This window comes from Rhinolophus hipposideros (genome assembly GCF_964194185.1).
Source record: "Rhinolophus hipposideros genome assembly, chromosome: 10".
NCBI classification, from domain to species: domain Eukaryota; kingdom Metazoa; phylum Chordata; class Mammalia; order Chiroptera; family Rhinolophidae; genus Rhinolophus; species Rhinolophus hipposideros.
The window spans coordinates 56,229,507-56,242,059 of NC_138056.1; the positions used below are offsets into that span (position 1 = coordinate 56,229,507).

The window sequence follows — 12,553 nt, forward strand, 5'->3', positions numbered from 1 at the left end:
AGATGGTTCAGACCATTTTGGGGACTCTGCCTTCTAATGATGCATCAGGAATCCACACTCACAAGAGAGGCATAGAGGGCATTTACATACTTGTGATGTTATCAGGTAGTTTTCCTAAGACCAGCTACATCAATGTGTGTCTATACTTTCTACACATAGTTAATTTTCAAGTATTTTAAAAGAGAACTAGGTTTATTTTAAAGGAGGCGATGGAGTCTATATAACTTGTCATTTCCTTAATATGCTAACTACAACATGGTAAGGGATTTATTTTTAGGATTTGTTTGGATATCCTGAATAATGAAGGGTATCATTAGGCAAAAATGTCATATAACCATGTATGTATATATGTGTGTATCTGATATATATACACACACACACACACACACACACACACACACACACACACACATATATCTCACTGGGTTAAAAAAAGTGCGTAATGTATAGAATAAATGGGGTCTGTTTCTGAGACCTAAATGATACATACTGACAAATGAATGAATTGAGGCTGTATTTAAACAGAATTATTCTCAACTGATGGTAACATTTTAATAATGACTATGTTTTCTAAAATCGATCTTTATAAAATTAAGATGCTATAATGGTACATTTGATGCAAGGCTTGGAAGAAATTTGAGAAAATTTGAGATACTAGCAAATTTCTAATATCTTCTGAAAAAAACTTTAGAGCAGTCAAAATGAAGCAAGCATGAATAAAACTTGAATATGTCTTTGGGTATGTGTCCAGTAGGTGAAATTGGGAATAGACACTCAAATGGAAGAAAGAGTAGCCCACTGACTATGGAAATTGAATCGAAGGCTGTTTCCTTCCCATGAGGGTCTAATCCAAGCCTTAACACATATTCCTTCTCCCATCACCCCACTGTAATCGATGCTTTAGTAGAGGTTTATTGTTTTCTCCAGATGGAACTGAATATAAATCATTTTAGGAGGTCTGTATTGACAAAGCTAGTGATGAGGACTGCTATTTACTAACTGGAAATGCTGGAATTGGAGACTCCCATTCGTTAACTTCATTCATTCCTCACATGCTTCCCAAGCATTCTGTGTGGTTCCAGGCACCGTGCTAGGCTCTGGGAATAGATGCATTGTATATTCAATGCGTACAAAACAGGAAACTAAGAAACAGATAAATAAATGTAAGTTTCTTTTTCTAACTTATTTTCCTTTTCTCCTTCACTCCTAGAAGTTACCATATAATTAGAGAGACAGAGAAGAAAACATTAACAATAAATTTGTTAGGTGATACATCAAAAGTGCACATAAGGAACCAAGCAGGGAAAAGAGAACTCTGCCAGGCCAGAGAAAGCTCTATGAAGAAGGAGATACTTCAGCTTCACAAGAAGTATCATACTCTCCTTGATAAAATAAAGGAAGAAGAGTCGACAAATATAGGAGAAACAATCTATACATCAGCTTCCCATTAAAGTAGAATCATGATAACTTAATCTGATTTAGAGAGCTTCTCACCATTAGATTTTGAACGTGCAAAAATTATGTGTTACATCTTTAACAATCAAGATCAATATACAGAGAGCCAATTAGAGAATAGTATTCAATGAGAAGAACTTTAAATGTAACATAGTCTTTGAAACATTTAGATGATTCCAAGTTATAGGCAAAAATATATCGCCATCTAACTGAGTCACTTGAAAATAACATGAACTACGAAGATTTATTCCAATTATTGACAGGAACCTATCGTTTGAGTTTCTATGTCAGAAGCGCTGTTTTTCTTCAAGGATTCCAAATAATTTTTAGCAAAGATCAATTTCTAATAGTGTTCTTTTATCCCTAACAGATTATTTCAATCTTTCAAAATACATCTAATTAAAAAATCAGATATTTTAATACTCTTCTTCCTCATCCCATGTACCTCATCTCATACTATTAAATATAGCCAGTCTGATTCTTCCAGTGAAATAATTATAAGCACAAACATTTTTTTCTGCAACATAAGATATAATGACACGGACTCATTAATTCATTTTATATATCTATGAACTTGTATCAGCCATTTTTACAAATCTCTAAGTAGTGCCTGAGTACTTTATTAAAAAACAATCACAGTTTTCAAGAGAGGTTTTATGCTGGACTATACTTGAATAATCAAAGAACCAAAATGTAAGGATTAACTTTTGGCTTCTTGATCTAAGTACCAAACTCATTGCAAAATAGTCAAGTCATTCTAAATATTTTTTGGGGAACCAACCAAGCAATATACACTGCAAGCTGTTTCAAATTTTAACAGAGGGAATATCAATCTTGTGCCCTTTTTTAAATACACATTACTGCCAGAAACTGCTAACTTCAGTGGGATGAATTTTCTTAAATCACTCTTTACTCTTTTTCACTGATCTATGTTAGACCATATTAAGAATTCACATTTTATGCAGAACAAAAACAGACATATATTTATCCCAAACAAGAACTGCAGAGAAGGTACCACACATCTTTAAATGCATAGGCTACGTGTCATTTATCTATAGCTATAAAGAGAAAAAGAAGAAAAAAAAATCCCTCGGAAAATAAAAAGAAATTTTTCCTTACCGGAATGAACGCATGTTGCATAGCTTGTTCACATTGTTTTAAGGAAGCAATAGTATCCCACAAAAGCTGATAATTTTCAGCCTGGGAAGCACTTGGCCGTTGCATGGTGAAAGCTAGTAACACTCAAACTGAGCTCAAAGAACCCAGTTGAAGAAGGAAAAAACCCTGCAGATCTGTTACATAAACTTCTTAATTAGATCTGCTACACAAACTGCTATCTTAAGACTTAAAAAAAAAAAAGTTAATCAGAACATTTCTTTTGGGGGATAACTGGGCATGACTTGAACAGAGACAGATGTTTTCATTGGGAAGGATTTTTGTTCCCACACTTGTGAAAAGCAATCCCATCAGTATTCCCCTGTCTTTACATGGGTCTGGCGAACTGCGCATACCATAAGTGTGTGGGGGGAGAGAAGTAGGAGGGAGAGAGATGTGAAAAAATATTTCCACCAGAAGATTTGGGTGGCAGGCCACGGAAGTAGAATTTGAATAGCTTATGCAAAGTAGGAAAATTGAAGAGGGTGGGTTACATGCACACATATGTGTACGTATGCAGGTATCCACGCTTGTCTGCTGTGAGAAACACAATTCTATACATGCATTCTCACAGTGTCATGAATATGTACAATGCTCCTCTCAGTTTACTAGAGACCTAGATGTCATATAATTTTCATGTACAGAGTATTATTGTCTTCACTAACTACAGAGTTGTTTATCTGGGAGGATCTTTAAAGACTGGCCAGAAGGTTCTTGAGTATAAAATGCAGTTAATTTGTTTTATCTTAAAATTTAATAGTAATTGGAAGACCTTTCTGTTGTCTTATGTATTGGATAAGAGTCACCCTTATATCTTCTTCTAGGTAGAATGTACATAAATAATACCAGCAGAATTGAGCCTTTAAATATTCTTGGGACTTGAGCATGAGCAACACAAAATCGGAATGTGTTACCTCCAAAACAATTGCTTACACACTTTAACAACATCCCCCAAACCACGCCCCACTAAGTATAAGCACTAAATAAAATCTGAACAATAGAATACAGTAACATATTCTGAGTCTTCCTTTACCTAAGTCAGGATCCCACAATGTAAGGTCAGGCTCCACTAGCCCTCTACAGTCTCTGTGGGATTGGTGAGGTAGGGGGTAACACAGCTTGTAAGGTGGTGAGCCCTTAGAAGTTCCACGGGAATCTATACACCCAGGGTTAGTAACACAGTCCAAAATGGGGATCATCATTCAAGCATTTCTAGAGATAAAGGGTAAACTGAGGGCAATACACGGTATAACGAATACACTGTGCTTTTAATTGACCTAGAAAATCCAAGGAGTATAAAACAAGGTACAGACTGTAGAAAGATTTTGATAACATAAAGGAAGGATTTTTGCTGTAATATTTTTAGAAGAGCTGTATGATTTGGGTTACCTAGTTTTAGTACATTTGTACCCTGGTGATGGTGGATTTGTTCCTGCTAATGACCTTGTGGTGTGGAAATCTCACAGGCTGCTACCAGCAAAGCTTTCCTCTCATCTCAGTTACGTTTCAGTTTTGAATTAAAGGAGTTGCAGGTAGAATTGATCTTTTAAAATTTCTACCTGGGCTAATGTGTAAGGAGGTTGTTTTTCCTTAATATTTCATGAGTACACACCAGAAGGCTATTGCCATTAGAGCGTCTGTTTTTCAATCTCAATTCAACAAAACTTTTCTTTTTTCTCATTCATGGTGTTCTTCTGTTCAGCTCACACCCACAGTTCCTCCTCTGCCTTCATTTCTGCCCTTATACTCGCCCATCTGCCCCAGCCACATGCTTCTTTCTCATGCTCTGTCGACCAGGCAGCCCACAACTTCCAGAAAATATTCCTTCACTAGTAAATGTTCTGTATTTCTCAGCAAATGATAGGAAAATAAAAAGTTATTTCCTAAGTTATCCTCCAAAATTCCAGCCAATCGTTTTTGAATTCCATAAGCAAATGCTCATTATTTTTCTAGACTCCAACCTCTGGGTCTTTTGTCATGCCTTGCACTTATATCGTTTGTTCATCAGGTCCCCATCAGTCTTTCACTTAAGCAGCATCTCCTAAAATATTCTCATTTCCTTATTCTTTGGAAAAAGTGTAGAGAATCCATAGTCTCTGCATGTAGAAAGTCTACATAAAAATGCCCTTGGAATCATGCATGCATTAATTTATTCATTGGTCCAACAAACCTATTCATCATCTCCCATGTGCTATATTTTTTATTGCACTATGGGAAAATGGCTATTATCAGATGTTGATTCTGTCTTTAAGGAGTTTAAAGTATAATTGAAGGGATGATGCATGGGCATGAATAATAAAAATACAAATTAAAAAAAGGGTAAGGGTCATAAAAGAGGTAGTATAAACTATTCATAAAACAATGAAAACAAACAAAAAAAAACATATACCCATTGGGAAAATTAGGGCCATCTCATGGAAGATTTAGCACTTGGCTAGAGCTTGAAGTTAGGGTAAAATTTGGACATTCAGACATAGGTAGGGGCCATTCTTGAAGAAGGAAAGGTAGAGCAAAGACACAGAGTGGAAAAGTAGAAGTTAGGTTGGTTTAGAAGGAAAATGGCACCAAAAATCTTAATACTCAGATTTATACTGGAGCCAAGGCTATTTTTGAATAAAAGACTCAATAACTTGGTAGTCCCAATGCTAACCAATTTTAGCTTTAACCAACTGTTAGAGCACTGAGGTGCATAAATACAGTGAAACTCTTAAACCTCATGTGGTGGTAAATTCCATATATTTATCCCCACTTTTCAAAATAAGTACATTCGATATACTTTTGGAGGCTTTACATTTAGGTCATATTATTAGTTAATTAGTTACTTGGTTCTTATTAAGTACATATAACATGTTTTGCACCTTAACATTCAAGTTGGGTCTACCATGAAGCTTCTCTGATCAAATATTTGACTTAGTTCATTTTGACTCAGTTTAACAAACATTTATTAAGTTCTATTATTCACTAAGCACTGTGTTATAAACAGAGACTACAAAGATAAATATAATTTCAGTCATCTGTTTCTTTCCAGCATCTATTCAATGTACATTTTTCCCTGCCCACAAAGGACAGTGCACATATTTTCTTCCTGTTAATACAATGCCTGATATATAATGGCTCCCATTTTTCTGTTAAACACTCAGTCACTAGGTCATATGTCTGTCATATCTAAATATATTGCCATGCTCTATATTAGATTACAGGCCTCAGAATAAATGTTTTCTGCTGGTGATTTGTTTAAATATAACTTCCTGGCAATTGTACTTCCAGTAAAAATGGAGTAACAGGACTTGGATTTACACTCCTATCGGAAACAAACAAAAAACTGAACAAAACATATGAAATGATTAATTTCAATAATGGACAGCAGACAACTAAGAACAGTGAACTCTGAGAGACAGGAAACAAACAAGGTAAGGCCCTGTGACTGCTCCATTTACAATCATAAACGTCCAGGCCACATTGCAAGGAGGAAGAATCCAGTTGACCCAATAGACTTGTTGAACTGAAGATATAGAGTTAGTTTTCCAGAGAAATTAAAGCAAAAATGGAAAATAAGAAATTCATAATTACAATTTATATAAAATACAGAAAGTCAATGAAACTGACAGCTAGTTCTTTGAGATTATCAATAAAATTGATAACTCTCTAGCAAGACTAATGACAAAAAAAGAGAAAATAAATAAATTATCAAACTTAGGAATGAGGAAAACATTACCACAGATTCTATAGCCTGAAAGGGCTAATAAGAAAATCTTATAAATAATTTTATGCCAATAAATTTGACAACTTAGATGAATTGGATGGATTCCTTAAGAGATAAAAGCTACTAAAGCTTACTTAAGGAAAATAAGTAACCTAAATAGTCATATCATATATCTAATAAAGATATTGACTTTGTAATTAAAAACCTACCACCAATAAACTCCGGGCCTGGATGGCTTCACTGATGAATTCTGCTAATCATTTAAGGAAGAAATAGTAATATTTCTACACAAACTCTTTCGGAGAACTTAAGAGGAAGGGATACTTTCCAACTCATTTTTTGAGATCAGCATTGCCCTGGTACCAAACCAGATGAAAATATTATAGGAAAAGCAAATACCCATATGTCCTAATGAATATATATTCAAAAATTCTAAACAAAATTTTAGCAAATTGAATTTAACAATTTGTAAAAAGGACAATGTACACAACCAAGTAAATTTAACATTTGAAAATGATCCAATATAATTCATTGTATTAGAATTTTTTAAAGAAAAAAATATAACCAGCCTATGTTATGATCATCTTAACAGGCAGAGAAACAACACTTTATAAAATCTAATACCCATTTCTGGTTAGAAAACAAAAGACATTCTCAGGACAAGAAAAAGATGTTCCTTTTCACTACTTCTATTCAGCATTGTCTGGGATATACAAGAAAGTGCAGTCAACAAAAATATTATAAAAGAAGAAACAACAGTATTTTTCTTTACATTTGACATAATTGTCTAATGTGGAAAATCTCATGGAATCTAAAGCAACTTTTAGAATTTATAAATGAGTTTAGCAAGGTTGCAGTGTCCAACCTCAATATACAAAGCTCAATTGCATTTCTCTATACTAGCAAAAATAAGTAGAAACTGAAATAAAAATTAATAAAATTTACAATAAGATAAAAATATAAAACTTAGGAATAAACTTTATAAAACATGTGTAGTCATGTACATTGAAAACAATAAACATTTCCAGAGAGAAATTAAAGACATATAAATGGAGAGATTTACTATGTTCCTAGGTAAGAAGACTCCATATTGTTAAGATGTCATGCTCTGATAATTGATTTATAGAGTCGATGCAATGCAATCCCAGTCAAAACCTAGCAAGGTAATTTGTTTCCTTGTTTTTTTTTCCTGGAGCAACTGACAAGCTGATTCTAAAATCATATAGAAATTCAAAGAATATAGAATAGCCAAAACAACATTGAGAAAAAATAAAATTGGAGGAAAAATACTGTTTTTGAGACTTATTATAAAGTTAAGGTCATCAAAATAGTATGACTCTGGTATAAAGATAGATGGATAGATCAATGGAACAAAATAGAAACTCCAGGAATTGACTTACACTGATAGACAACAGATTTTTAACATAGGTACAAAGGTAATTCATTGGAGAAAAAAAAGGAATCTTTTTAACAAATGATTTTGAAACAATTAGATATCTATATGCAAAATAACACATTTTGATGTACACCTCTCACTACATATTAACTCAACATAGATTATAGACCTACATGTAAAATCTAAATAAAACTTCTAAAAGAAAACAAAGGAGAAAATCTTTGTGACCTTAGATTAGATACGACAAAAGCACAATCAGAAAAGAACAAACTGTACATGACAGAACAAAAGAACAATTGGGCGATAAACTAGACACTATGAAACTTAAAAAAAAATGTTTTTGAAAAACACTGCTAAGAGAATGAAGATTCTAGCCACAGAATGGAGAAAATCTTTCAAATCATGTTTCTAATGAAGGATTTGTTTCTAAAACATATAAAAAAAACTCTCAAAATTCAATAATAAGGAAACAATCCAATTAGAAATGAGAAAAACCTTTTAACAGACACTTCATCAATGAAAACATATAGGTATTAAATAAGCATATGAAAAGATGGCCAACATGATGATTTGTTAGAGCAATAAAACCTAAAATCATGAGATACCACCCCACATTTATTAGAATGGCTAATAGTAAAAAAGACTGACCAAGTGTTAAGGAAGATGGGGAACATGGGAACTCTCATACACTGCTGGTGGGAATATATATGGTACAATCTCTCTGAAAACAGTTCAGTGGTTTCTTAGAAAGTTAGACATACATCTACTGTATGATTTGACCATTCTACTCCTAGATGTTTACCCAAGAGAAATGAAAGAAATGTCCAGTCAATGATTTGTACACAAATGTGTACAACAGCTTTATGTGTAATCATGAAAACTGTTACATCATCAACAGGTAAGCAGATAAGCAATTTGCGATAGATCTATACAATGGAGTACTATTCAATAATAAAAAGGAATGAACTATTGATATACACAACACATGGATGAATCTCAAAATAATCATGCTGAATGAAAGCAAACAGAAAGAGTACATAATGTGAGATTTCATTTATAGAAAATTCTAGAAAATGTAAACTGATCTACATGGGACAGAAAGGAGAATTTAGGACTAGAGAAGTAAGAAGAGTGTGGGGAGGGAGTTGGAAGGAAGGATTACAAAGGGGCATGAGGAAAGTTTTGAGGGCAATGGATATATTCAGTATCTTGAATGGCTGGTTTCATATGTCAAAACATATCACATTGTGCAGTTCATCAAATACCAGTTATGTACAGTTCATCGAATATCAATTATACCTCATTGAAACTATACATATCATTGAAACTATATATATATATATACATATATATATATATATAGTTTTTTAACGAATATATATATTCGTTAAAAAGTTCTTAGAAAAACCATCAGAAAATCTCACTCTCTTAAGTTTTATCCAAAGCGACAAGCTCTGTCTTCATTTAATGTTATGATCTTGTATGGTGTTCCATCTCCCACAGGTGGGGAGAGGATTAGAAAGTATTGATTTTCTAGCAGGAAGGGAAGCAAAGGATATGCATGAATTTAACTAGAAGAAAGCGCTGGGATTTCATATGCAGGGGCCTTATTCTTAGTTATGATTTTTGCCCCAATTAGCTGTAAGATCTTGGTTCAATCATTTGCTTTGACAAGCTTCAATTGCTTATCTATAAGGAAGAGGTTAGACTCAACCATCTCTTGTGTCTTTCAGAGCTATAATTCAGTGATCTATAAATGTATTTTAATTCTCAATTAGCCCGTTTTCCTCCCAAAGCGAACAATTGCAGGCATAGTCTTAAATTTAGCAAAAATATCCCATGTAATTTTGAATTATGAATTATGTCATGCATAATCTCTAATAAGACCATAAACTCTCTTGGTATGGTCCTTCACCTTAAAATTTCTGGCTTCCCATCACATTTAAAGTTCAGAGTCTACATCATTGTAACAGTGGCATTATAATTGGTATTAAAATTATAAGGATAGGAATATCCTTATAATCCTTTTACTCCTTAAAATAACTACTTTCCAATGCAACACCCCTCTCACCCTCTGAAAGTATTATTCCCAATTTACAGATAGAGAAGTAGGTCCACAGAGGTTAATGTAACCTGCTTGACCTCTTATTAGCCATCTGACCTTGGAGAAGTTTCTCTTTCCTTTAGTTTCTTGTCTGTAAAATGGAGATTATAGCACTACTTATCTCATAGAATTGTTGAGGACAAAACGAGTTAATATTTGTAAAACTTTAGAGCAGAGCCTGGCACATAGATCTCTTATTAGTGTTTACAAAATCATTCTATTCCATTTTAATTTATTAATATGTTTAATAAGTAAAAATTAAATATTAAAGTAAGCAATAAATAAGATCTAAGATAAATTCATATCTTTTGGCTCTTTGTCCAATACATATTTGGCCAGTGATCAGTAAATATTTCGGTAATTGCAGATTCACCTCTCCTGACCACCACCACATCCTAATCTAATGTTCTTTCTCCCTGAACACTATTTGTTGTCTTCATAGTTCCCAGCTTAACTTGAAATATATTGATTTATTTGCTTTTTATTTCTAGTCTCCCTCACTTTAGGAAGAGAAACAAACGTGCTGTCAGCACCAGCACAGTGCCTGGCATTCCACCGACTTTCAGTGTTTGCTTGATATTATTGGTATTAATGGCGCTTAAAATAGATAAAGGCATATTTAAAGGCATAGAGGCATAGAACTTCAAAAGCATGTGTTAGTCCATTTACCACATTCTTCTACATTTTCAAAGATCTATGGTGAATTTGGGTATGGTTCTCATCAAAAACTCACATGTGACCCATTTTCTCCTATTTAAGAGAGAATGGCACTTCTTTCTTGATGGGGCAAGACTCACAGGACTGTACCAGGGTAAAAGGGTAAATGTACTTTCACTGTATGCGCTAGTGTTCCAGGTGTCATGAAACAACCAGCGGTATATCAAAATCCATGCAATAAAGAACTGTGCTATACAGTGAACCAATCAGTCAGACTTCACATGTGATGAAGGGATGCGAGTCACAGCAGAGTCTTATTTCACGCTCTCTGCAGTCTTTGGGATTCTAAGTCCCGTATTACAAGGGAGAGAATGTAAGTGATCCCAAAGAAGCTGACTGAAACTGGCAGAACACCAGGTCTTGTTTAAACATAGTTCTGCTGAACACTAGACCACAGCATGTGAAACCTCCGGCCAGAGTTAAGGCTGGGGCTAACCCAGATAGAACTACGAGACGGATCAAGCCTGTCTTCCTCATCTTTTTCCCCTTCAAGAACCCCCAGGCCTTCTCCTCTGATCTACCCTGGCAGGAGGAACGCTACATGAACGCATTTATGGGAGAGTACGAAGAACTTCATATAGCTCTCCCCCACTTTCTTTCTGGATTCTTGTTGAAAGCAGGGGTCATTCTTATTCATCTGTTTTTCCCCAGGCCCTAGCATACTGCCTAGCATATAATGAGAGACAACAAAGGTTTGCAAAATAAATGGATGGAGATGGAAAATATTGTACTCAATGCTGATAATAATAGTAATTTCGTAGATTTGTAGAGGACAGTGTGGTTGACAAAGCACTTTCACAACTAGGAATTCTCTTCTCTCTTACTTTTTTTACGGCCTCTGTGTTCCCTTATTTAAATATTGGTGTATTGGTCGCTCCCTCACTTATATTCTTGACCCAGATTTCTCTCCTGAAGTGGATATCCTGTTGCCTGCTGGTCATCTCCACTGAGGTATCTCACTGACATCTCAGATGTATCACCTTCAAAATCTGAGGTACTATCCTCTTTCCTCCCCCTCAAATTTACTCTCTTTCATTTCTTCATCCAGTAAACCCCAGCTCCTTCCACTCAGTTGCTCAAGCCATGTGCCTTCATCTCAGGTCCCCAATATCCACTTCCTCATGACCCTTCAGGCCTGGTCTCCAATGTCTCCTGTCTCCAATGTCATCTTGGGCCCTCTCCCCACTCTCTGTGCCCCAACCCCACAGGCCTGCTCCTAATACTTAGGACATGAAGAAGCTAATTGGTTCCTATGCAAATGCTAGTTACTCTGCCTCAAATCTCTCCCACCTCTTCTCCACAATTCTCTCCTACTTATAATAATTCGTCAAATCTCAGTTCCACTGAGCACTGTAGGAGGCTTAGAGGCATCTCTGTCCTCTACTTACTAGATGCCAGTAGTACCCCCTTCCCCAAATTGTGACAACCCAATAGGTCTCTAGACATTGCCAAATGAACCCTGAGGGGACAAAATCAAATCCAGTTGAGAAACACTGCCCTAGACCTTCATCAGGATATCCTGTCATAGCTTTTCATGGAATCGGGTCTCTACACCACTTTTATGGTGTGATTTTTAGATTATTGTTGAACTCCCATTGGACTATCCCTTATGGATAGAGTTATTTTGTTTATCATTGTGCCCTGTATATACATAGTGCATATTATGAGATAGGTGCTCAGTGAATATTTGGTGAATAAATGAATGAATTTGGTTATTGCAAAAACCATATGGATATGTACAACCAGAATTAGCACTCCCATTTCTAATTGGAGGTTAACAGATACATCGAGTGCTTACGTGGCTGGTGTGTATCACACTATCATTAATGGTATATATGTATAGGACTTGAACTTAGATTTTATCACCGCCAGTTCTTCTTATCAGCATATATCATTTTACTATCATTACTACTTTTTTAACCTTGTCTGATTATTTTTATCTCCTTCCCTTCCAAGTATCTCATTGTATTTTGTCCTTGCAGTCTATGCAACGGTAATATACATTTAGCTATTTCTCAAGGTT

General features: G+C 34.9%; 1 protein-coding gene across 14 annotated transcripts in view; it reads right to left on the reverse strand.

The window, feature by feature from the left end:
* The window catches only part of DLG2 (discs large MAGUK scaffold protein 2), a 1,856,054-nt gene that overhangs the window by 717,736 nt on the left and 1,125,765 nt on the right, over positions 1 to 12,553 (reverse strand). The window contains exon 1 of one of the 14 annotated variants that reach the window (XM_081064695.1): positions 2,575 to 2,944. The exons of 12 other annotated variants lie outside the window; for them this stretch is intronic. In XM_081064695.1, coding sequence (XP_080920821.1) covers positions 2,575 to 2,679 — 105 coding nt within the window. In that variant the 5' untranslated portion in view covers positions 2,680 to 2,944. Of the gene's footprint in view, positions 1 to 2,574; positions 2,945 to 12,553 lie in introns of those variants that run through there. One more of the 14 variants, XM_081064697.1, reaches the window with a different exon arrangement.